This window comes from Echeneis naucrates, chromosome 7 (assembly GCF_900963305.1).
Source record: "Echeneis naucrates chromosome 7, fEcheNa1.1, whole genome shotgun sequence".
Classification (NCBI taxonomy): Eukaryota; Metazoa; Chordata; class Actinopteri; order Carangiformes; family Echeneidae; genus Echeneis; species Echeneis naucrates.
This window is the reverse complement of record NC_042517.1, coordinates 1,482,346-1,507,976: the sequence shown is the minus strand read 5'-3', so window position 1 is coordinate 1,507,976 and position 25,631 is coordinate 1,482,346. Positions and strand designations below refer to the sequence as shown.

General features: G+C 45.1%; 1 protein-coding gene across 1 annotated transcript in view; it reads left to right on the top strand.

The window, feature by feature from the left end:
* Positions 1 to 7,144: 7,144 nt before the first annotated feature.
* The window catches only part of xkr7b (XK, Kell blood group complex subunit-related family, member 7b), a 43,300-nt gene continuing 24,813 nt past the window's right edge, over positions 7,145 to 25,631 (top strand). Inside the window, exon 1 of the mRNA XM_029506987.1 lies at positions 7,145 to 7,731. Coding sequence (XP_029362847.1) covers positions 7,145 to 7,731 — 587 coding nt within the window. The remainder of the gene's footprint in view (positions 7,732 to 25,631) is intronic.

Below are 25,631 nucleotides of genomic sequence, written 5' to 3'. Positions count from 1 at the left end.
ACACATTTCGATTTATGCTGAACATTTTCCTCCCCAGCGCTTCTTTGCATTGTTTGAACACTCTTCAGACAAACTATAAGAAGGACTTGACAAGTGGGAAAAGGCCGAGGGATGGATTTTATTTACTGGTTTCTTTACTTATCCATTATTTATTTCTTTGTGCAGCCCATTGAGGTTTTTTAATATTATATATTTTCTTTAAAAACCCAGCGGGCTGCAAAAAACATCATCTACTTGAAGTCCCACAAATTTGGCACAAAATAAATGTTTAGCATTTTACTGGGAACACAGTGAGGATGGATGCTCAGTGCTTTGGGGGTAAATTTCTCCGTGGCAAAGCTTCCAGCACGGATGGTCCCTGATGAGGAGGCAGCAGCGAGCTTAGCTAGCCGATGGGACTCGGCTAATGGACTGAGCTGTACTCACACAGCCGCCGTCAGCTGAAGACCACGGAGCTCCAAACCTGAAAATGAAAGACAGCTTTCTCACCAAAGCACCAAATCGTAGTCTTTCTGAGCTGATGGATCATAAATAAGCAACTCAATCATTCCATTATCTAAACCTCATCCTAATTAAAATGATAAAACAAGATGGCGGCAGCATTGACCGTCCTTTTTCTCCATCGGCGCCGTCTAGGGCTAGCTGGTTAGCATGCTGATTTCACAGAGACAGAGAAGAAAAGCAGGAAGGTCGTCCTCCGTTGAGAGGAACCAGATAAATCCAGATGGTGAATTTTATGTCTCTTTACCAAAAAGGTAAACAGCTATTGAAGCTAATATTAGCTATGCAGCTACAGCTCGGGAACACACGAAGAACTGCAGCGTCCCGACAGGCTCTCAGCAACAATTTCAACGTCTTTGATGAGTTTGGAGTATTTCCTACAGACCCCACAGGCGTTTGAACACACCAGACTGATGATGGGATTTAAGACAAATGCTAATGGGGCGATCCGGTGAGAGAGCTGACATTTTGGGAGATTCTCAGATCAGTGGCTACTCGGCAGGCTTCATGTAATTCTTGATGTAATAAATCACTTTAAAGAAATGAGTTTTATGGACATGCTTTCCTTTAATGACTCTGAGGGAGTTTCTCTTTCCTCTTAATCCTCCGACTGATGTTGAAAGTGAAAGCTCGGGGCTCTTCGGTCTGCTTATCGGACCACAGCTGTTGTCGAATCAGCATGTGAGTTCAATTAATATGTGCATAGTCAAGTTTTCTTCCGTCTTTAGTCTCTTTGTCTTCTTTCTGTCCGATTTCTTTGTTGTTTTTTCTTCTTTTTTCAGTCTTTCTGACATCATTTTCTCCCACGCTCTCCGTTTTCTCTTCCATCCGTCTTCTGATCTTACATTCTGCTTTACGGTGTTTGTCGTGAGCTGAAATGTAAAAATTATTTCTACTGTAGTAGAAAGTACTACAGTAGTGATCCAGACGGTCCAAAGGTGGACGTCAAAGGTCCAGACGGTCCAAAGGTGGACGTCAAAGGTCCAGACGGTCCAAAGGTGGACGTCAAAGGTCCAGACGGTCCAAAGGTGGACGTCAAAGGTCCAGACGGTCCAAAGGTGGACGTCAAAGGTCCAGACGGTCTAAAGGTGGACGTCAAAGGTCCAGACGGTCTAAAGGTGGATCTTGGAGGCCCAGACGGTCTAAAGGTGGATCTTGGAGGTCCACAGGTCTGACCTGGTTTTCCCCAAGCTCTTAAGAGAGGAGATGTAAATCTAAACTGAGCTGGTTTTTTCTTTTTTAAGACCCAAAACCTTTTAAAAATGTCAGAATAAGGAACTTTTAAAGAAGGAAAGAAGGCAAATGAAAAAATTACACAGAAGGCCGTAAAAACAGCAGCATTGATAAGACATAATGAAATAATGCGAGCAGCCCTAACCCTCACAGTGGACTAAAACTGTCTTCAGTTTTTGAGTATTTTAAGTGTAATTAAGGACGAAACACTCCAAGGCAACGCGTTGATTTGAAAGTGAAAAGAACAAAATATTTTTTTGCCCAACACATTAAGCTCCAGCTTTTTTGTCTTCTGTCACTCTCCGCCGAAAATGAAAAAGTATTTTGAGGTATTGGGATGATTGTTGAAAAGTCAGCGGACGACTGCAGATGTTTTAAAAGTCCCCGTGAAGCCGGGAGTCTGTGTGAATTCACAGAGTGAATCGCAGCAGCGGCAGCACTGATCTGAGACCTCTAATTAGCTCCCTGCGCTCTCAAACTCATAATGACCCTCATTTGTCAGGAAATGTGCAGCTTGTGAGTGATACAGCGATACACACCGTCCTGTGCACAGAATCTGAGTTCAGGTGAAGCAGAAACAGCTGAGACTCCCTGGGGGTGGGGCGCATTGGGATAAAATAAAAAATTAAGGTTTTTATCGGTCTGGTTGTATTCTGTGTTTTGTCAGGAGAACTTTGTTCTTTGGACGTTACAACAAACTCCTAAAATGTGTAATTTTGAGACACACAATTTGTGCTGGATCTTGCAGCAGTGCTGGAGTTTGTCATCAAGACTAGAACGTTCCTGTTGTTGCGCAGCATTGATACTGAAGTCCAGTATTATCCACTGGGGCGCTGCGCTCACACGCCTCATGCTTTTCTTTATTAGAATTTCTTTGTGCGTCAGTCCCGTTGCAGAATCGAACCTGTGACAACATGCGTGTGACTCCGCCCCTCGCCCAGAGTGAGCCGGGATTGGCTCCCGCTCGGAGAAGAATTCATTTTATAACGTGAGACACATTTTTGTTTCATTTTTGGAGTGCTCTTATCTTACGTTAATTAAACGGATTAATGCAGCCATGTGTTGGTCCGTGCAGTTCAGGTTTCGCTGTGCAGGAACTGTTAAAGCTGTTGCCATGGTAACAACAGCATCCGTACGTATATCTTTATTTTTTCTTTGTTTTGAAACAGTTCGCTTTCTGACATTTGTGTTAAAAAAAAGTCTGGATCCAGAGAAACGGCTGCACCTTCAGCGGCTCATCTGGGATTTGACCTCCTGACCTTCTGCGGTTGATGATTTCAGGCTCCGTCTGTGAGTGATGAGGAATGTTTAAGAGCTTAATGAGACGCTGTAGACAAACTTTGCATGGTAATAACATCACCGGTTTTCTCTTCACTATAGAACCTCGGCTGTGTTTTTCTAAAAGGTGCCAGCGTCGGAGACGTGATGATCTGGGATCTCTAATTAGCCCCCTTTAGTCTCAAACTCGTAATGGGCATCATTTATCAAAAACATATATCCAGACAAATCTGCGTATCTCCAGTATCTGCTGTGAAACAAAAACCACAACGCTTCCAGCTTTAGCTCGAATAGCAAAGAGCTGTTGAAACCATCTGGGAGAGAGATTCCTTATTTAGGAAATATGTTTCAGCCTCTCTCAATCAGATCATTTAAATGTGGGTGTGCAGAATTTGTCCAGAGAGAAGAGTTTCCTGGTGATAAAACTGGGAGGCAATCGAATTCACAGAGCTTCTTTTCCAGGCTGGTCCACCAGGACTGGACCACACAGGACTCAAAGGTAGAACTGGCACCGTCTGCTTTACAATCAGCAGTTAAACTACACTCAGTTAGCACAAAGATATCAGTCGACTCCCCGACTTGGACTCCATCATTCAGCCCTCCTTCTCGGCCACTCATTCTTCCAAACAATGTCCTTCAGCTTCACCATCCCTGCAAGCCGGCCGAGGGCAGTCCAGACGGTTCTCCTCGGTGGTGAAAACAGATTTAACAGATGTAGGAGTGGATATTCGCAACAAGGCCACCTGTAAGTCACTTTGGACAAAAGTCTCAGTTTGCATGACCGGGCATACTAAACAAACGTACAACAACGTCCTTGAAGCAGCAGCCTGAGTGCATTTTTTCACTTCTTTCAGTCTGAACTCAGTCAGACTGAAGCATCACATACGGTACTTAAGTCTTGAATAAGTTATGTAATAAATTCACGACCATCCAGATTTTTTTTGTTCTGCTTACAAAGTCAGTCCTTGAATAAAGTTTTTGTTTTAGGATTGGATGCTTATCAGAGACGGAAAGTTTCTGCAACAGAGACTTCTTGTCTCCCTTTCAAGGCCTTCACCCATCAGCCAAATCATGTTGGCCTCCACATCAGCGCCAGACAGAGCCAGAACCCCCCCTTCAAAAAACAAAACAAAAAAATAAAAAACCTGCCGATGTGCTTGCTGCTGAGGTGGTTTGTGCAGCGATAGCTTCAGATTAACAAACTGCGGTTGATATCTTGTTCCACAGACATTTTGGATTGACCCCCAGCTCGGATAAGCCCCGCTCAGCGCCCCCCCATGTGGAAACACGGTAGCTGATTAGTTTATTGAGGGCAGCGAAGCGCGGAGCCGTAATTCACCAAAGAGTTTTATTGCTTATTCTGCTCACAGTTTATGGGATCTTTTCAATTAGTACGGTCAATGCTGCAAACAGACCAGTTGCTGTGAGTTTTGTCAGCTTTATGCATCACTGCCTCGTTACAATCAGACAAACGCACTTTAAAGGTCCCCGCTACATCACAGACAGCCTGCGAGGTTAGAGAGGTGCTGGTCCGAGGAGACGGAGAAAATACGGACTAATAAATCCACCTCGTTAACAAATGATGCTGAGGAACTCTTAAAACATGACAAGACATCTGGAGATAATCTATTCCTTTCTTATTGTCTGCAAGTTCCATAAAAACAAAGAATGACGTTATCCTGCTAACGAGTATTATCTGTGTTTTTAAAGCCTGACACATCTTCGTCCAACACACGAACCCCAACGATCCCTCGGCTTCTTCCATCGCTATAAAAACACACATTTAATCATATGTTCCACCCACACGCGCACTCCTGGCTGCCAAAAATACTCATTAATGCACCAAATGTGTAGTAATCCACCAGCCAGACATCGCTCCGTTTCCTCCTGTGAAGTTTGCTAAAACTGAGCTGGGCCATCAGGAATCAGTTGGTTTGATGTCTCAGGCCGCAGGTCTGAAAAGACGGCACCAATTAGAAATCATTTCTGTTGACCGCCGCTGCATTTCACGTAAACAAATCACTTCTCCCAAACGATCAACAGTACAACTGTCCCGGGATCAGTTAATAGATGGGCTGATTCTCGAAGGGAGGAGTTGAAGTTCTGCGGTGAAATTATGATCCATTGTTGTTTTGGTTTTTGGCTGGAATTAAATCACGTTTCCAACCGTGTTAATGATTCTTCAGGTTCACAAAAGAGACATCGCACAACTGCTGATGAAAGAGTCCACAACTCGACTCAGATCGCAGGGAGCTCGGAGCTCGGCTGTCGTGCAGCTGGAGTAAGAAATCAATTGCAGCATTAGATAATTTTTTGAAACAATAACTAAAATACAGACCAAAGAAATCTTCTGTGTTGTGATGGATCAGGGTTAGGGTTTGGATGTGAGTGAGTGTAATCCATCATGAATTTTATGCTTCCGTTCAGACTGATTGAGTCTGTAGCTGCAGGATTTCCATATTTGATGTTTCAGAGGCAGAAAAACAGGCACGATAACACAAAAGCTTTGCGCACTCACTGTTCACGTGTACAATAACATTCAGCACACGATGCCATCTTGGCTACGTTAGCAGTGACCCCCCCCCCCCCCCCTAAAATATCCGTCACCTGTTGCAGCACGAAGCTGACTCACTTCAGACAGACACGACAAATGTTCTGGGATACACCAGAAACCGTTTTTCTGTTTATTTTGTGTGACTGGCTCATATCTCCGTTTACTAACAGAAATCTTGCTTTTGTGTATTTGCCCGAACTGCAGATGTGTTTTTAATTTTGATAACCATAAAAAAATGTGCTTTCAGAAAGCTACATTGAAACAGAGCTGCACTTTGTACGGCCCGTATCTCCAGGATGTGTTTACGCCGTGTTTCTTTCATGACTAAAAAAAAATAATAATTCTGGTTTCTTGGTTTTTATAGCTCCATGAATTAATCCTCAAACTGAAGGCCACTGGTGGAATTTCATATCAGACAAGAGCAATAAATCCTCTGCTTCATGTGTCCGTCACAGCGTCTGCCTCTGATGAAGGAAGATGAGCCCTTCATATCTATAGCTGTGCTGATCTTATGGGGGGGGCTGCTGAAAGCGTTTTTCTCCGGATGAGTCCGGCTCCTGTGGATCAGTGGGGGGGCAACAGTGAGGGTGACAGGTCAGAAACCTAGCTGTTGTTATGTGCGGAAAGAGAGAGAGAGAGAGAGCGGAAGTGGAATCAATGAATCAAAGAATCAATCAAAGACCTGGAACAGGACATAAGGACAGCGGCTCTGTCTCCACCGGGACGTCTCGGTGTTACAGGCTCAGTCAGGAATGAAGCTCCCAATTAATTGGCTGATGATGAGGCTGGTTATGATGTAATCTCTCTCTCCCTCCCTCTCTCTCTCCTCCCTCCCCCCCCCCCCTCCTGTCTCCCCCCACCCTCTCTCTCTCCCTCCTTCCTCTCTCACTCTCTCTCTCTCCTCCCTCCTCCCCCCCTCCTGTCTCCCCCCACCCTCTCTCTCTCCCTCCTTCCTCTCTCTCTCTCTCTCCCTCCCTCCCTCCTCCCCCCCTCCTGTCTCCCCCCACCCTCTCCCTCCCTCCCTCCTCTCTCTCTCTCTCTCCTCCCTCCTCCTCCCCCCACCCTCTCTCTCTCTCTCTCTCTCCCTCCCTCCTCTCTCTCTCTCTCTCCTCCCTCCTCCTCCCCCCACCCTCTCTCTCTCTCTCCTCCCTGCCCCCCCCCCTCTCTCTCCCTCCCTCCCTCCCTCACTCTCTCTCTCTCTCTCTCTCCCCCCCCTCTCTCTCCCAACCTCCCTCTCTCCCCCGCCCCTCCCCTCCTCTCTCTCTCTCCTCCCTCCCTCCTCTCTCCTCTCTCTCTCTCTCTCCTCCCCCCCTCCTGTCTCCCCCCACCCTCTCTCTCTCTCGCTCCCTCCTTCCTCTCTCTCTCTCTCTCTCTCCCTCCCTCCCTCCTCTCTCTCTCTCTCTCCTCCCTCCTGCTCCCCCCCCACCCTCTCTCTCTCTCCCTCCCTCCCTCACTCTCTCTCTCTCTCTCTCTCTCCCCCCCTCTCTCTCCCCCCCTCCCTCTCTCCCCCGCCCCCCCCCCCCCCCTCCTCCTGTCTCCCCACCTCTTTCTCTGTCTTTCTCTGCTATCCTAACCAACATGGCCGCTAAGTCGGATGGAGCAGCGGTGTCTGTGGAAGATGACAACACGCCCCGGAGCCTCTCGGAGCCGGGGAACCCCGCCGGCCGGCCCCGCTGCTCCGCCGCCGGGGGGGGGAAGCCGTACAGCCTGCTGGACTGCTGCTGGGTGCTCTGCGCCCTGCTGGTCTTCTTCTCCGACGGCGCCACCGACCTGTGGCTGGCCGCCGACTACTACCTGAGGGGCGACTACTGGTGGTTCGGCTTGACGCTGGTGTTCGTGGTGGTCCCGTCCGCCGTGGTCCAGGTTCTGAGTTTCAGGTGGTTCGTCTACGACTACTCGGATCTGAGCGGCGGCGGCGGCGGCGGCGGCGCGGCGGCGAGCGACAACGCGTTAAACGCCAAAGACTGCGACTCCCAGCGCGGCGGGAGCGGCGCGGCAGCGGCAGCGGCGGCGGCGGGGAACGTCGCGAATGTCACCCCGGTTTACGCGACTCCTGCTCCGCCTGCGACCGCAGCCAGAGCCGGCTCCCCCCGGAGGTGCTGCACCGTCTGCATGTGGGTCTTTCAAACCGTGCTCCACGTCCTGCAGCTGGGGCAAGTGTGGAGGTAAGACCGCTGGAGGTGGGGTGGAGGGTGGAAAAGGGGGGGGTGGGGGGGTTTTGTTTGGCGTGCACGGCCGCGCGTATATGTGAGTGTTTAACAGCCTGTGTGCACATGGGAGCGTTGCATTCCCCAAGCGCGTGTCCGCTCACGTGCATGTGAGTGCACGTGTGTTTGTGCGCGTGCGTGCAAATGTGTGTGTGTGTGTGTGTGTGTGTGTGTGTGTGTGCTTGTCCTCCACATTGAGTGGTGACAGAAGAAAGAAGCTGAATTTGTAGAGCTCATTCTCTCCTGTGATTGTAACGGTGATGAGGAGAGGGATGAGGTATGAATTACCCCCAGGAGCCTTTTTTTTTTTTTTTTTACCCATCTGCCCCCCCCCCAGTCCCAGCTGTGACAGGATGTGGACTGCTTCGTACAGCCACGAGCTCCGGCGTCGCTCCCTGATATCTCTGTCACCGTGCTGATGTGTTGACAGGAATATTATCAAAGCTGTGCGGGTCAGACCTCGCTGCTCGCCTCTTCTTCACTGCTTGTCATGTCAGTGATCTTGAAACTGAATCACCGCCCCCACCTTCCCTTCCCTTTCCTTTCCCTCCACACTTGGTCTAGTTTTGGATGAGCTCAGCGAGACGGATAAAATGTAAAACGAAGAGGATGCACGGGCAAAATCTTCCACCCATAACTCATCTGAGCTAATGTCCTACCCCGCGCTTTGAACTGTGTGTGGATGCGAGGCTGGCTTTGATTAAAATTCCTCCAGAACCGCACTCACTGCATGTGAGATGACGCGTCGACTTGAATGTGAAAGTTTTCGCAGTGGCAGCGGCTTTTCCAGTCTCCACGAGGGTCCACATCTCAATCCAAACCACGGGAAAAAACGTTGGAGAGGAAGCGTTTAAAGAGAGGGACAGATGTAGGAAGTATAAATTCAGACTTGCCCAATCACAAGTTTGTCCAACTTTCTCAGTTCCTTCACATTACAGTTAATCTACATAATAAACTAAACCACAGCAGGTAAATATATCACTGTTGGTCTCAGACTGAAGAGCAGCTTCTTCTCTTTGAGGAAAAAATTCTCATGTTATTCCAAAAAACAGCAAAGATTTGAGAGGCCTCTGAAAAATGGCTCCAAATTTTTCTCAATTTCAACCCCATTTATAATCCTACAACTGTCCGGATTAATCTTGTGACCCCTTCGCGGGGGGGGGGTAGCTGATCCTTCAGCTAAAAGCTGCTCCAGTGAGACCACACATAGATGCAGAAATGGTCTAATAAAGCAGAAAGTACGTCTGTGCCTTCAGTTTAATCGTGTTTTAAATGCAGGACCTCTTCGTGTCGCGACCAACTTTTCCATCAAACCCTGAACATCACAACACAAAAAAAGGAGGTTTACAATAGTCATGAAGTGCATTCTGGGAAACTGACACCTGAGTGACGACAGACCGGCTTGCCCAGTCGGAGAAAAAACAAAAAAGAAAGTGGAATGGATTTGTTCAAGACTGATACCGAGGCAGAGTGGAGGCTGGACCAGTTCTGAGTCAAAACCCCCAGGAGATCCAGACAAAGTCTGAGATTACAGAGAGAGTAGAGCAGCGAAGTCTGACTCAAGCTTGAGACGGAGACTTGAGCAGCACTAATATAGAGGCATTTTTACATTCATCTTCTGCCCTGCAGTGTCTGACAGAAAAATCTCTGATGTGACGTTGTAAAGACAAAAAAAAACCTTTCCATCAAATCTGCTGTTTCCCAGCACCAGAGAAGCTGCCGGTTCAGTCGGAAGCTCGTTCTTGTTGTGTTAAAGTGGAAAGTCGTGTATGTATGCGCACAGAGTTATTTTAACTTTGAGAAATAGAAACGGAGCAAATGGAGCAAGTTGTTACGAGCTGCCTGTTCTTTAGAACTCCTCTGTTTGCCGTTCCGGTTCGGTTTAGGTCCAAGGTCAAAGGTAAGGCGCTGAAGAGTCCTTGAGCAAGGCAGCCCCGGAAAGATTCTCATCACATCAAGTAATTCTGAAACGGAACATGTGGGGATTCGCACACGAGTATAATTACATGCAGACTTGGTAATGACCTGCATTAATGAACAACAATAAGACGCTGAGAGCTGGAGAATGACAATGAGTTGGGTTTTAATGCGATAGTTGCTGCCTGGAGATTTGGACGGAGCTCAGGGTTTTGTTTTTTGTTTTTTTGTTTTTTTTTTGTCCGCCTCCCAGTTTGATTCAGGTCTCATCCTCTCACAATTGTGGACGGCGATGTTTTTTTAATTCACATCAGAATCGTACGATTTGTTCTGCAAAAAAATCCGACCCGGAGGGGAGAAACATACACGTGGGATACGTTCGGGAAATCTCAAAGCTGGGAAAATGTTCAGCTGGTGTTGGGAAGCTGACGAAATCTGTTATCGAAGCGGCTCGGCAGAGCGAGCAGTGTGAAGGAGAGGATGTGAAAGAAAAAGACGCACACGCTGGCATGAGTGGAATAAAGCAGCAAATGGCTGCACTGTACTGAACTGGGAGCTTTTTAAATCCTTACTTAGCTTTCATTTTTTCTCACAAAAGACATCTGAGGTGTTTTGGATACCCTCGATTCATTTTTGAATTTTCAATGGAAAGAAGTGAAACAGAATCATTTATTAAAAAGTAAACACTGAAATATCAGATTTACAGAAGCAGGTTTTTCACCTTTATCTGCAGAGCCCGTCCAGGTCTGTCAGGTTGGACCCTGATCAGGTCTGGAGAGGCCTGAACACTCCTGGTGTCTGAAGTGTTGTCGTGGTTGCTTTTGTCCTGATAGAAGGTGAGAGCCTCCTGAGAGCTCCGGGTCAGGTGTTCATCAATATCTCCGTCTGGTCTCCCTGTTGCCCCCCACCGGGCTTCACTGTAGGGCAGATGATGATGAACAGTGTCTGGTTTCCTCCTGACGTGAAGCTCAGAATCAGTTGAGTCCAGGTCTCGTTTCTAACAAGCTGAGAGTTCCCGCATCCCAAAGAATTCAGAGGTGCATCATTAGGAGACGCAAACGGGGCAAACGTTCGGTATCGACACATCCTTAAACCGCCAATAAAAACATGACAGTGGTCCCAGAAATCCTCCACAGCTGGATATAAAAATGTGGTCTGCATGTGGTTGGTTCGGGCTGGGGGGGTCTCCCTGTCCCTGAAGCCCAGACTGCTGAACTCGGTTGGTTTATTTGTCATCATCATCTCTGGTCATCGTTTGACTCGGCCGTGCGCCTTTCTGAATAATGTCCATTCAATTGAATTTACCACAGGATGACTCCGAACACCGGAGACAGATTTTGTTTTCTTTTGTATTCAAATCACCGGATTAAGGAAAAATTCCCTAATCCGACTTTTTGCTGACTTTTATCTCCCCTTGTCTTGATATTCCATTTCAGTCTGTCATTAAGGGGTAAATCCTCATGAATCAGTGTAAATTCTGATCGAGAAGCAAGACCATCGTGGCGCTTACAGTCTGTTTTTCAGCAAAGGAGCGAGAACCAAAGGGTTTGACCTAAAACATCAGGTTTAGTTCAATCCCTCATTTTCCCGAGATGCTCAACAACCAGAAATCCATCTGAAGCTGTACTGTAGAGCTGTGAGCAGCAGGACGACTCCCAGAATGCATTGCAGCGTGAAGACAGGTTAAGATTCAAATCAAGGTCACCTCACCTTTTTTTCGACGGGAGACTCTCACGCTGCTCTTGTATCTGTTTCTACATCTACATTTAAAAAATCCACAGCCGTGAAAGCAGCAAGGTCACATGTCTTTATCGTGGGGGTCGCTGAAAGGCATTCTGGGGATTGTAGGGAATCTCCAACTCAAGCTGAAGCTGAGTTGGGCTAACTCATTAGATACGTGTGAAAGAGTGAAGCTTTATTCTAAAGCAACAAACAGACTATAAATAGTGATAGCTGTTTTTAACCCCTCCTGTACTTTCAGAATCAGCAGCAAAGTGTCGAAGTCTTAACAATTCCTCCACAACTTGAAGCACAGTTAACTCATTTTGTCGCCCCCATCAGGATGAATTAATCCAGTTTCCAGCTCCAGTTATGGCTGAATAAGGACTGCAGCTATCGATGAATCGAGTAATAGAATAAATTCTTTCGCCTCATTAAATAGGAAAAGAAGAAGAAAAGGACAAATGACTGATTTAACATGATTACGTTGCTCCGCTCTGTTGACGTGACTGATTTTGTTTTAAGTGCAGCATCATAGCAGATGTGTTCCTGTTTTTTTGGCAACTTGAAACGGTCTCACACCTTTGGCGTTTTCTGTTGTCATTTGTGTCGACGCACCGCTGATTTCAGAAGCGTTGTGCGTCAGTACTGACCGGCGTAGAGCATGTCGGGTTGAAATCGAATTACTCGTAATACTCTGAGTTCATCGTTTCAGCTCTAAACTGGATCAAAGATTTTTCTGATCACAGTCCATTAGCCTCAGCTGTGGATGCAGACACACTGAAATTCAGGGGGAGCGACTAGCTGCCCCGTTTCAAACACGGCCGAGGAGGATCACACTTCAGTTTTAGGTTTCATCTCGACAGATACAGTGAAAGCCAAAGTAGAAAAAGGAAAAAAGCTGCATCCTGCAGCTCCTCAATTGAGATGTATCTCCTGGCTCTGTTTGCCAACTAAGCTGCTGCCTATTGTTTGCTAAATGAATATGTATCGCATACTTCCTCCTAAATGATGGTAATTTTGCTGACTACACACTGAAGAATACGGTCCGGTATGAAAGAGACTGGCTTAAGTCAGAGCTGAAAAAGCTGCAGTCTGAAGACATGCGATGCATTATGGGGCACTGGAGTGTGTCCAGTAAACTCCCGGAGCCCGGTCATCTTTGATGCAACAAAATCTGCAGAATACAGATTAATTTTGACGTTAGTGAGAGTTCCCGAACCTTCCCCTTTTATCTCATTTATTTCTCAGTCTTCGCCTTCTATCGACTGAGTTCGAACCCAGCAGAGCGTCGATGGTCAGCCAGCATCGCAGTTTCAGGAACAATCCATTCGGTTCCTGTCTGTGCCAGACCAGATCAATCAGTCCCAGAGAGAAGTAATTGAATTGGTTCCAAATGGTCACTCAGCTCAGGTGGTCTGAATGTTCGCCGCGGCCGAGCTAATAATCAGCCCGAGTGGCTAACTGGCAGCTTCGATGTGGCTCAATACGCTGAATCATTCAAATCTGTGTTTGACTGTTAGGAGGGGTCACCTCACTGTTCATTCACAAATGAAGTGACTCTGTGAATATTGCTCTTGCTTTTCATTTTAATTACAGGGCCCGTCACTCAGAGACTCTTTAAACGGTGGGGAACGATTGGAGGAGTATCAATAAGCAGGTCATCCTGCTCCTCTTATAGCCTGTAGACCTCTAAAACACGTTTTCAAGACGTGGAACTTCATCTCTGTCCTTTCCGTCACATAAAGACGACGCTGACTGCTCCTTTTTTTTATCTGTTCCACAACAAACTGAAGAATCGTCTCTCATGCTCCAGTTTTTGTAGATTCTCATCTTTCTTATTGGTTTTGATTGACCTTTAACAGACACTGATCATAATAATTCTGCGTAAGTAATTCAAATATAATCTAAATTTCTATATGGTAATCCCAGAAACTGCTGTTTTTTATATAAAAAAATTTGATTTGCAAATCACATTTACAGCATTTAACAGAAAAAACAAAAATAACATTATTTCCTGCAGGTGGTGAGGCAGCAACAAAATTAAGAAGTAAATAAAGAAATAAATAAAGTAAATAAAGAAGAAGTAGTTCCGAAAATCCAATAAATTAGAAGGCGCTGCAGATTAAGTTGTATCGGCTGTTATATAGAAAATGTAAACACATAAAAAAAACATAAAAGTTAAAAAATTATTGAACAGGTTAAATGCAATTAAAAAAATATTTGTCTTACACAACTGCACAAAAGTTCACAGACCACAATGTTCATTCCGACTTGAATGAGTGTGTCGTGTGTTTTGATGTGTTCTGTGTTTAGTTTTTCACGCTGCATTGCTAAATAAAACATGAACTGGCTACAATAAGGAAGAAGAGAGTGTCGGTCCGAAGTCGGGAGACATTCCAGACTCTGCAGACGGAGCAGGAACCGGGTCTGGGTCGAAGGGAATCTCAGCAATCTGGTACTTGTGCAGAATATTAGTCAAAGTTCGAGTTTGTTTCGGACTTTTTTCGTTTCAATCCACCGTTCTCTGCACAGAATGATATTTCCAAACTCGTGTTGATGAAGCTGCAGATACCTTTCACCTGAAAGAAAGCAGCAGGAGGAACTGATGAGCTGCTTTATCGTCTGAAGCAGGCAGTAAATTTAATGTCGACGCCATAAACCGGCACGCTGGGGTCACAGAATATATCGCTCTGGGTCCTCTGCGGTGCTCAGGACCGGAGAGGTTCCTCTGACGTTTCTCTGCATGTTGTTTTGTTTTGCTTTTTGTTTTTTCTTTTTGCCCTTAACGTTTTATCCTGCAGCGTCCGACGGCCTGCAGGGACAAGAGAGCAATTCATGAAAGTCAAACAGAAACACAGGCTGCGTAATAGACTCGTTCAAAGGCAGACAGGCGTGATGAACCGAAGGCCCACTTTCAGGAAACAGACAAACCTCCCTGGGATTTGGACAAAATCAGCTTCCTCTCACTGTTTGGATTCAGACTTATTTACAACTGATTTCTCAGTTTCTTTGCAGCACACAGCACTTCCTGTTAAGAAACACGAAATGGCGAAGCATCATTATTGATTCCAAACTGCAGAAAAAAAAGGACTTAAAGTATCGGTATGGAGTAAATGGTGTGTAAGAGCATGGAAGTGGGACAGACGGAGAGTAATGGACGGTTTGTTTGGCTGTTTGTTTTTGTTCATAGTTGTGTGTCATAGTTGTAACTTCTCTCTCTTGTTTTGTCCGGAAGCAGCTGAAGGAACAACCTGAATTTCCGAACAGAAATCTGAAATCCGTGGACTGTGAATGTATGTAGGCTTATGCAAAATTCAATAGCGTTATTGATTATGAATAAAAATCTGACCGGAGGGAAGTTTTTGATGATGCGCAGCCTTCTGCCCGTCTGTCTTCCCGTCTCACCGTCCGTCTTCCTCCCCGTCTGCGTGTCTTGACTGATGTTCTGTCTCTCCGTGTGCTCTCCTGTCTGTCGGTCCATCAGACTGTACTGAATAATTCACTACGGCCCTTCAGGGAGGTGTCAATCACATTTGGAGTGTGTATATATGTATGTGTGTGTGTGCGGTGGGGGGGGGTTCTAGCATTTGCTGCTACCTGTCCCTGCTGTCCAATCTGTCCGTCACTCTTTCTCTTTCTCCATTTACGCTCAATGTCACTCTTCGTTTGCTTTTCCCTGTTAACCTGAAATCAACATGGAGACGAGACATGTTTAGGTGAGGGGGTGTATAAATGGGGGGGCAATTAAAAGTTTGAAAAGTTTGGCAGACTGCTGATTTTTTTGTGCAACATTTTAGTGTTATGAGCATGTGCCTTGCAGGTGAACACACACACAGTGTATCTACAGACACTGTGTGTGTGTTAGCGTGACACACGTGGTTGCCTTTAATTAACCGCTCTGGTTTATTGTGTCATCCGTTCCGTGCAGTTAAAGGTCCCACATGGTCCAACGTTAGACCTCCATGTGGTCTTGGTTCACGGTCTGGATTCAGAAACTGAGCCTTAAAACCAGCCGTCTTGCGATGTCGCAACTAAGCTGTCAGCTATGCCTCCAAGCCCCGCCCACCTGGACCAGGTTTGTCAGATCTCTCAGAAAGCCCTCAGCCAATCAGACGCCTGGCTCAGATCCAGGTGTCTCCTTCCTTTTTTTGTTTGTTTGTTTGTTTTGTTTTGTTTTTTTCATAATTTTCCGTATTTATCTGAGGTCTTCCTCCCATTTTAAATCTTTATACCTTCCAGGTTAGATGTTATTACAAACTTTTTTTCTGACAATGCCGGTGAAGAGAGATTCTCTCACCTCTCATCTCTGAATATTTGATATTCTGAGGAGACAGCTGGAACATCCTGAGTTTTTACTGCAGTATATGTTGATTAAACTAACTTTTCAACAACACTCACCAGCCTGTCGTTGGCAGACTCCTGAGGTGTTTGTTTTTGCTTCTTAAAAACCACAATTATATGTTCTTCTGGATAAAACGCCGGCAAAGTGTCAAAGATGGGACTGTTAAACCAATCTGAGCCAGAATTGTGTGAGAAGCCAGACTGAGCTTTTTTGTGTAGCTTCTGGTGGAGAAACAGAAAAATGAACAACAGCCAGACAAAGAGCAGAATAACAAAAGGACTGAGGAATGTTTTTTTTAAAACCCCCTTTAACAAAAAGGATTTCCTCTGAGGTCTGATCTGGCTCTGAACTGGAGTCTGTCACAAACCTCGGAGACCGATGCAGGTGACAGCGCTGATCGTCTTATCGACGTCCTCAGCAGATTTGCCATCTGAGCCTGAGAGCTGCAGTGATGGCCCAGATCCTCCTCAGGATCAGGATCAGGATCAGGATCAGGGAAGTCCTGCTCGGTCCCAACAATTCAAATTAGATCTTTACCAGCCAAAAGAGTGTGTTTTATCACGTGAGATCTGATCATCCGATGAAATCAGCTTCATTTCTCCTGATTCATGTTAACAGTCTCTTCATGAAGCAAGCGTTTTGTTTTGTTTGTCTGTTTGTGTGTGTGTGTTTTGAAGATGAATGTTTTTCAAATCATATTGTATTTTTATGGATGTTGTGGATAAGTAAGGCATTTTAAAGACGTGACATTTAAATGTTTTGACATTTGAGATGAATTTGAACATAATGCAGAGTTGATATTATTGTCTGGTCGTTCCCACGCTGTCAAACTTTCAGTTTAAAACACTCACTTTTGTTCACCTCACCAGCCTGAATCGATCCGGATCGCAATCAGCACCAAGATCTTGTGGGTTCGTTTGTTTTTAAAGACGAATAGTTTTTAAAATCAAGACAACTAATCATTCTACATTATTGCTTTGTTGGATTTTTGGACTCAAAATGAAGAAATAATTGAGCTTCGGATGAAAGTAATCAACCAATGCTGTTGCAACGGCCGCCAGTTGTTGTTTTGTTTGGATGGATTTTAAAAGATTTGACCCGCAGACAGAATGAACCAAAATGAAAGTTGACTCCTTGCTGAAAAGGAATAAATCACATTTCATTGAAGTCAATGTGAAAATGGCTTTACTTGTCAGTTGATTTATTAGCTCATTAAACTTTTCTGTGTGTTTTCAACGATCTTTGAATATTTTGTTCAATGTTTGTGTTTTTGTTTTTTTGTGGCAGCTGTCGTTCAGATGTGCCCAACAAACTCGCCTGTTCTCATTGGACAGAGAGAGTGACTGACAGAAGCCCATCAGAGCGCGGCTGATTGACAGTCTGCAGTAGATCTTTGTGCTCTTTGGTCCTTCATGAAGAGATCGTGATGCTGGTGGCAACGAACGGTGGAGGAGCAAACGTTTTGGCTTTATCCGCTTTGAGTGTGTTAAGACGCAACGGCACGATTAAGAGCTGTCGGTGTTTTAAGATTGGTCTGAATTCAGCTTCATGCTGTTTGGTGATGCAGGCAGCTGTAGATCCTGATGTTTGCTCCTGGAATGACAGCTGTCAAAACCGAGCTCCATTAAAACCGCCGAAGGCCACTGCTCAGCCATCGAATACACAAATCGAGTTTCAGGTTCAGCCCAACAGCAGGATCAAATGTTTGTGTTTTCCTTCCTCTCTCGGTTTCATCTGCGTTCTCCTCGTGGTCTCGGTCTGGACTGAAGACCAGAACCTGCTGACAGACGGAGGGATGGATGGATTAGATAACGTTATCTGGGACAGGACATGGACTCGGGCCTGCACAGGGTGTGTTAGTTTATCTGTGTGCGCTTCAGTGATGCATGTTATTAGCATGTACCCTGCAGGTCTACACACACACACAAACACACATTTTCTTTTCTCTTCTGGCCGCTCTCTTCTTTTTGTTCATACAAACACATTCAGACACGAGTGTGTGAACTTTATGTTCAAAGCCCAGAGGAACGGTTGTATCGCTGTGGATTCTACTTTTGTCTCTCTGAGCTCTCTGAACTCACACACTCTCTGATCTGTCTCTCTGGATTTTCCTCTGCACAACTCGTGTGCATGTGTGTGTGTTTGCACGTTTTTGTGTCTCTGAGAGGAAAATCCTCCCAGTGCGAGGAATTTTTTTTGTCTCTGAGCTGAGACAGAAGGATGGTTTTAAATTCTAGTTTCAAAGCTCAAAATTTCAGCAACGATTTGACGCTCCGTCACTTTTATCACTTTATTACTGTTTTGCTCGTTTTGCCGTCTGCTGTAATCACAACAGTTGTTCATTCTGTATTCAGCTCCTGAGAGCTTTTCCATTTTGTGCTTTTACTCTCACCGTCACAATTGCTTTCCAGGAAGGGAGGCAGTTTATGCTTTCACTTTGTTCGGATCGTCTTTATTTATTTGGCACATTTGGGAGTAAATTATCAGATATCACAGAGCCGGCTTGTAGAAACAATTAACAAATTTAAAGACGCTGCAGAGCCAACAGGAAGAACATACAGAAAGTCTGGGATTTAAACCGTGAGGCGGGGCGGGAAGGTCAGTGCACGACACAGTCGGCGCACAACTCTCAGCTTAGCTCTTTGGACGTACTCCTGCTCATCGGTGTCAGTTTGTGTAGCAATAAAATGCTCATTTCCTGAGTCAGTTGATGGATGATGAGCTAACGAATAGCCCTGGAAACACAGCAACGTTAGCTCTGGTTTGTTCTCCACCAACTTTATAGCGACTTAATATTTAATTTTCTTTATCAGCTCATCAGAAGTGTTTATGTGCCCTTTGGATTAAAGCTGAAAAACTTAAGAGGCTGCAGAGCTTGCTGAAAATCGTCCGCCGCGCCAGCAGACGTTATTGTTCGGCCTCAGCGCTGTTAATTCACCGGCCCGACATCAGCAGGTGCCATTTCAGCATCACAATGAGCCTCGCAGCAGCAGCTCTGAATCATAGTTTCAACCATTCAGCTTCATTTTCTGGCTAATTGCACATTGCTCCCGGCCTGCTGCGTGTTTTTTTGTCGAGTGGTATTGTAGACTGAGGAATAATAGGAGCTCCTAACCTGTAGAACTGTGTCTATTAGAGCACATAAGCTCATGTCCTTGAAATAAAACATGAGCTCTCTGATGTAACCCAATCAGGAACGCTCCGGAGTCTTTTTAAACATGCACTCCGACTGTTTTGGCTCTGAGTCTTTCAGCAGACTCTCAACAGCTCACACAACCTTGTTTTTTTTTTAAAGTTGTATGAAATGATGATATAATTCTACACTTGACTGAATGGCAGTCAAGTGGAAGAGGAAGGAGAACATGTCAGAGGTTTGATCTGAATCTTTGTTCGTTTTACTTTCTGCACATTCATCAGAGTGTTTCACTTATTAACTGATTTTATAGCCAACCTGGCACTTGGAGGAAATATCTGAGCAGCTGTTGGAGATATCTGAGATAAAACTTGGTGCACGCCTTCATGATCCCCAGAGGATGAAGCCGACTCAGTGTGGAGATTTCCAGATTTATTTATTTTCTTTGCGTTTGTGTCTCTCATTGATAAATCTGGAAACTTTAATACTGTAATTTCAGTTACAACATTATGAAATAGCCTCCAGCTTTCACATCATACTCTATGTTCAGTTTGAGTCAGTTAGGGCAAAATGAAAGCTCTTAATTAGAATGAACCAAAATGTGACAAGATCATCATAATAATGTGTTTCCATCATGATGTGCACAGATTGACGACTGAAGGTAAAAAACTCATCAGCAGGCCTCATTAATTTGGACTGAGATCTGTTATGTCGCCTCCAGCTTTATTCTCTTCTCTTTGTCGAGCTCTGGTTGGTCAGCCGTCACCTGAAGGTCCCACGAGGTCTCTGCTCGGTCATCCTCAGCCCCCTTTGGAGGTGAATGAACAGAAGTGACCCTCGTTACGACTTTCACTTTGAGAGCCAAGTTTGATCGTCTTCTCGGCACCTCTGGGACTTCTAGCTCACATCGGCCTCAGATGTTTCTGTTAAATGCTGGCCAGTCTCGGGATCTCTGCACACTCTGATCTCTGTGCCCAAGGCCGGCTCATATTTTTCTAGAATTAAATATTGTTGGTGTATAACATGAATGACTTCAGGCCCATTTGAATGGGTGAACAAATCCAAACGCTCGCAGCGCCTCCGTGGCATAAAACAGATAAAACACGTTGTGTAATTAAGTGTACGAGGTGCTGAACGCTGCAAACGCTGCCTGCAGTCATGTGAACTGTGCGTGGCGGTCATGTTGTGTTGATGTGTGCCGGCGTATGATTAGCCCTCCTCTGTTTGTGGTGAGAAATGAAGCTCGGAGGGCCCGATGAATCAATCAGCAGCGCCGCTCCTGGCTCCCTTCCTCTCCGGACTGGACTCATTTATTATGCTCTTCCTCCTGGTTGGGTTCGTCTTTGTGAAAAGTCTGCTGCCGAGATCAGAGCCGTCAGTCAGCGCCATCCGTCAGAAACTTGGAGGGACAACTGGCTTTTTCTTTTTTAAAAGCGGATTAAAGTTTTATGCTCCACCTTTAAGAATTCCCCGTCAGGATTCTACAACATTCCCATCGTTACAAGGTTGAGGTCAAGCTCTCTGCAACAACAACAACAACAACAAAAAAAAAAAAACGTTCAGCCCCGCCCCTTCTGCCAATCAAACCAGCCGTCGATTGGAAATCATGACACGCAGACAATAAAATCAAGTCTGACATTTTCATTCTGCCTCTCTCTCTTTCACCTCGTCCTCCCACTCCACTTTTCTCTTTGTGCGCTCGTTTTTTGTTGTTCGCTGGCAGAAAGAGAGAGGGGGGACGTCTGCAAGTGACAGACAAAATACTTCTGACATCCTCTCCAGAGAAAGTATGCCTGTGTGTGTGTGTGTGTGTGTGTCGCCTCATTTAAAACAATACGTGTGCGACCGTGTCGCTAACGAAGCCGTGTGTTCGCGCTTTGGAGAAAGATGGCGAACGAAAAGAGAAAGTGCTCCTAATCATCATCGGTGGAAACGACTGAAGAGAGCAAAGACCTGGACGTTTGTTGTGTGTGTTTGTGTGTTTCTTTTTTTTTTTTTGTTGTTGTTGTTGGGGAAAAATCCCACGATGACGGAGCAAAAAGGAGGAAGTGTAGAGGAAGAGTAACGAGCAGAAAGAGGCAAACGTCTCCGTCTCTTTGGGGATTTGAAGGAGGAATGTTAGCTTGTTAACTAGTTAGCTCGTTCACGGGGCTGTCACACTAACTGACCCTCCTTTCCTCTCCTCTTATCTCCTTCCTTCTGTTTGCTTTATTTCCTTCCTCCCTTCCCCTCTCTCCTTGTCTCCTCTCCCTCTTTGTTCCCTTTCTGTCGTCTCCTGTCTTCTTCACAATAGAAGTGTTTCCTCGCTCTTCTCACCTTCTCTCCTCCCTCCTGTTACATCAATATTTCATATCTGCTGTTTTGGGTTTTTTGTTTGTTTGTTGTTTTCTGTAAAACTTGTTCAGTAGGACATTTGTTGTGTGTGTGTGTGTGTGTGTGTGTGTGTGTGTGTGTGTGTGTGAGCTACACATATTGGTCAGTCGGTAATTTAAACATTCACACGCACACACAAAAAAAAAAGCCAATTACACAAAAATACACCTGAGTGTGTGTATATGCTCACTGATCCGTGCGACAATAAGTTAATGTAAAGCTACTGACCTGGAACAAGTCTCATAAATACAGACCACCAAACGCACAATCCTGTAATCCCACAAACCCAATTATATCTGTCTCACACACACTTAATGAATTAAAGGCTCACCACTTCTAACAAACAACCATGGCAGGCTGTCCACACTCCTTTGTTCAAAAAATAATAGAAAACAAAGAGGAATCAGATGATGAAACAAATGAGAATATTTTATCTAAAACGCTTTCAGAATAAAAATGAGAAAGAAAAAGTTCCATCTGAAAACAAACAGAGAATAATTAGTAATAAACTGTGTTGCGACGAGTTGAGTAACAAAGTCAGCAGAGTCACAACAACACAAGCACAGTCAGACTCACCCACAATGTGTTTTGATGTGTACACAAAAAGTTGTACAGCACAGTGGGCTCCTCTTTGACCCCGTGTGTTCTGCGGACAGATTATATTTACAGATTCGTTGTCTCTTTAAAAAATCCATAGAGAGTTTGGTCGATGTGTAAAGTGTCCAAATGTATTGTGATAGAAATAAAGTTGATGTGATTCATAATTTATATTTAGGTGAAGGTTCGTATTGGCTGCTCGTCAGAGTTAAAGGTGGCATCAAATAAGACAAATAACTCTGTAAATTCCCACCCAGTGTGTGTTTGGTGTTTAGATTAACAGAATTATTCATTCCATACATTTTTAATACTTCTTTTTTTCAACAGCAATTACAGAACACTGAACTGAAGCGACGCAACCATGTGGTTCCTCCGTCGCAGACAGAAATAAAGACGCCGTTCGACCTGAAGATTAATAACAATGATAATAATAAAAAAAGATTATTATTGATCTCTCAGACTTTAATCATTCCCCCGCTCCCGTCAATACAGACTGAGGCTGATGGCTTTTACGGGGCAAAGGAACAGGAGACAAAGACACAAACGTTTACCAGCCGTTAACACCCACGAGAACAACGTACAGACACAAAGAACACACAGTTACAAAAAGACCAGAACTGCATGGTGCCTTTTAGATGTCTGTTTCAAAAATGAAAAGGAAAGAACAGATTAAACTAAGCGGCAGCTCTCCTGTACGCAGCTTCTTGGCAGGCTTTACCAGCTTCGGATCAAATCGCACAAACGGCAACTAATAACTGAAAATTAACAAAAAGCCTCAAAGCCACAAACTCACAAACAGGAGTGGAGCTGAACTAAAAGGTCCAGACGCAAACACACAAGTAACCCCCCCCGCCCTCCAAAAAACAACTGGCTTTTGTGTTGTCAAAGTAAACACAACACCTGGGTGACAGTCTGTTGTGTGTCTTTAAAGACGGAGCCAAGTGGGGAGTGAATTACACTTTTCCTAAAAAGGAACCACAGAAATACTTCAATTTCTAATAACACATGATGAACACAACAAAACAAATCTAGATCTCAGCGTTGGAAATGATAAACCACTTCACAGCTGATTTCAGCCCGTCTGTTTGTTGTCTGTTGACCCGGCTGACGTGTCGGTCCGTGGCGGCATCCATCTTGGCGCAATCATGGCGGGCGTCTCGAAGAACGGCACTGGAGCTGCACGAAGGACGAATCCCTCGTCTGTTTTGTGTAACGTTCCCATAAAAATCCCCGACCCAGCAACGCCTGCTGCCGTCGCAAGGCGGATGTGTTGTGTCCCATAAATGAGAGCGTCTGAAAAAAGTCTCTTATTTCCTCGCTCCCACCGGGAGGGAGACAAAGGTCTCTGTAATTTCTTCCCTTTTTTTTCTCCCCCCGCTGCCGCTGCGATCTTATTTCGCATACACGTCAGTGCTGACGACACACGTCCAACCCGACCGTGTCCTCGTGTGGGGAAAGCAATTAGGACAGGAAGGTGAGGATGAGGAGGGAAGGGAAGACGGGAAGATGGAGAAATAATCAGGAGAGGGAGAGAGAGACAGCGAGGACAACAGAACGAGGGGGGAGAAGATAGATGACGAAAGATTAAGAGCAAACCGAGGAGAGAGAAAGAGCTGACTGGGGCGTTCCCACAATGCCCAGCGAGTGACACGAACCACGAAGGCTTCCTGTTCGCTCAGAGCGGAGCCGCCTGCAGCCTGAGCGGAGGGCAAACAGAAGCCCAAAGGTCAGGTTCGCAGGTTCGTCGGGAGGAAACGTGAGTAACGGCCAGAGAGAAGTGGTTAAAGCCACGGTGAACTCCATCAGCCTCCGCCGAGCCGCATTAGTGGGAAACGAATGAAAGACGACAACCTCTAAAAAATTAGTCCTGCAGGTCGTTTTGCCAAAATGAAGTCACACAAATCAGACGGAAACGACTCCCAACAGATGCGGAATGAGATTAACAGAAAAAAAAAGCGTTTAGTCTTAAATATCACATATATATAAAGTTTAAATAAGATTTTAGGATCCGTCAGACAGGAATTACTCAGAGATAACGACCAGCCTGCAGCCAGCGTCCTTCTTCTCACTGAAAGCTCAAATGTGTGAATTGTGGGAGCTTTAAAACCTTTTTTTTTTTTTTTCTTAAAGCGTCGACTAAGTGAGAAGCAACATTTTATGAAAACACAACCCGAAGCCAAATCACGGAAATGAAAATGTAACACGACCATGAAGAGAAAAGTGTAAAAAGTGAATTAAACAAAAATACAGATAAGGCATTAATAAAACCGTGTTGAGATTTAAAGTGTCTGATTTGCATTCATGATTTATTTTGATCTTTTTTAGAAAACTTTAATTTTTGCCAGTTTTGAAGGGAAATCTAATTTCTTGGTTTAGAAGAAGGACTGTTGTTGTTTCGACGCAAAAGGTCTTTGTAGAGAAACTTCTGCTGATGTCACCTTTAGTTTTGGAGCCGAAGCTGAGAGGTGGGCGCCTCTGTGGCGGCCATCTTGTACAGCGTCCGTCAGTTGTGTGACGAGTCATGACTCGGTTTTTCTGTCGTGTCGTTCTCAGTCGTAGACAGAGACGGCCTGAGGCTCAGATTGAGCCACTCCCACGTCGCCATCTTGCCAGTGTCAGAGAGAACTCGAATCCTGTTGTGAGGAAGTCAGAGGAAGAGAAAGTTGTTGTTTTTTGTTTTGTTTTTTTGGCTTTGAAAAGACAACAAGTGTTGTTGGTCAGTAGCACAAAGCGCGCTGAAGTCAAACGTCCGACGTTCAGAGAAGTTGTCAGTTTAGTTTTTAATGCGCTTTAAAGCTTCATCGGGTCGCTGATGGATTCAGGATCAGAGTCTTTATCCAAACAAACACACAAAGGGATGGTTGAGTATCCCCAGTGGAGCTCAGCTGTTTGCTGTTTAAGCGTTTTTGCATCTCTGGCGCGCACACACACGCGCACACGCACAGGTAGCATCGATGTCACTGAGCTTTAAGATGACCTTCGCACGTTTTACCATCATCGTTCTTCCTCTGAGTTTATTGACTGTCAGCACCAACAGCCCTCTCTCTCCCTCTGGAGCTCACACACAAACAGACACACTCACTAACTAACTAGCAGATAAACAAACTCGCACTATTGTGTGTCAGTAGTTTGATGCCGTGTTTGAATAGAGAAACATTAAAGAAATTTGAAATTGTAACACAATTCTTTGAGTTTTGTTGTTGCTGTTTTTTTGGCCTCTGGGTTTTCTTTCATTTGTCTTTTTTTTTTTTTTGTATAATTTAAATGGAGTGTGTCTGTGTGTGTCTGTGTGTGTCTGTGTGGTATTTGTCTTCATTATAACAGACCAGCTTCAGATTTAAAGAGCGACTTTGGTGTAAATCATTTTGTGCCAAACAGGTTTAAAGGCACGGAGCATTACAGTCATAAAACAAGACCAGAGTTAATCCCAGCCAGAGCGACGTCAGGACGTGGATTCAATCACGTCTGTAAGTTGGCTTTTAGAGAAATTCTTCTTTGGTTCAGATTTATGAAGCTCCAGTGAAACTTGTTATATTAAATCCCAGATCAACGCTGAGACGACGTGTCTCTGAGACACTGAGACATTCAGTCCGCGTTAAAACAAATGACCCCCCACGTGAAGAAATCTGAGAGACAAGCAGAATGAAAACATTTTCAAACCGACAGAAAATCCTCCGAGACGCGAGGTGAAAGATGAACTAACAATCATCAGCTGTTTGGTCCACGTTTAGTTCCTGCTCCGGCACGCTGAGTCTCCGGCTGAGTTCACCGTCT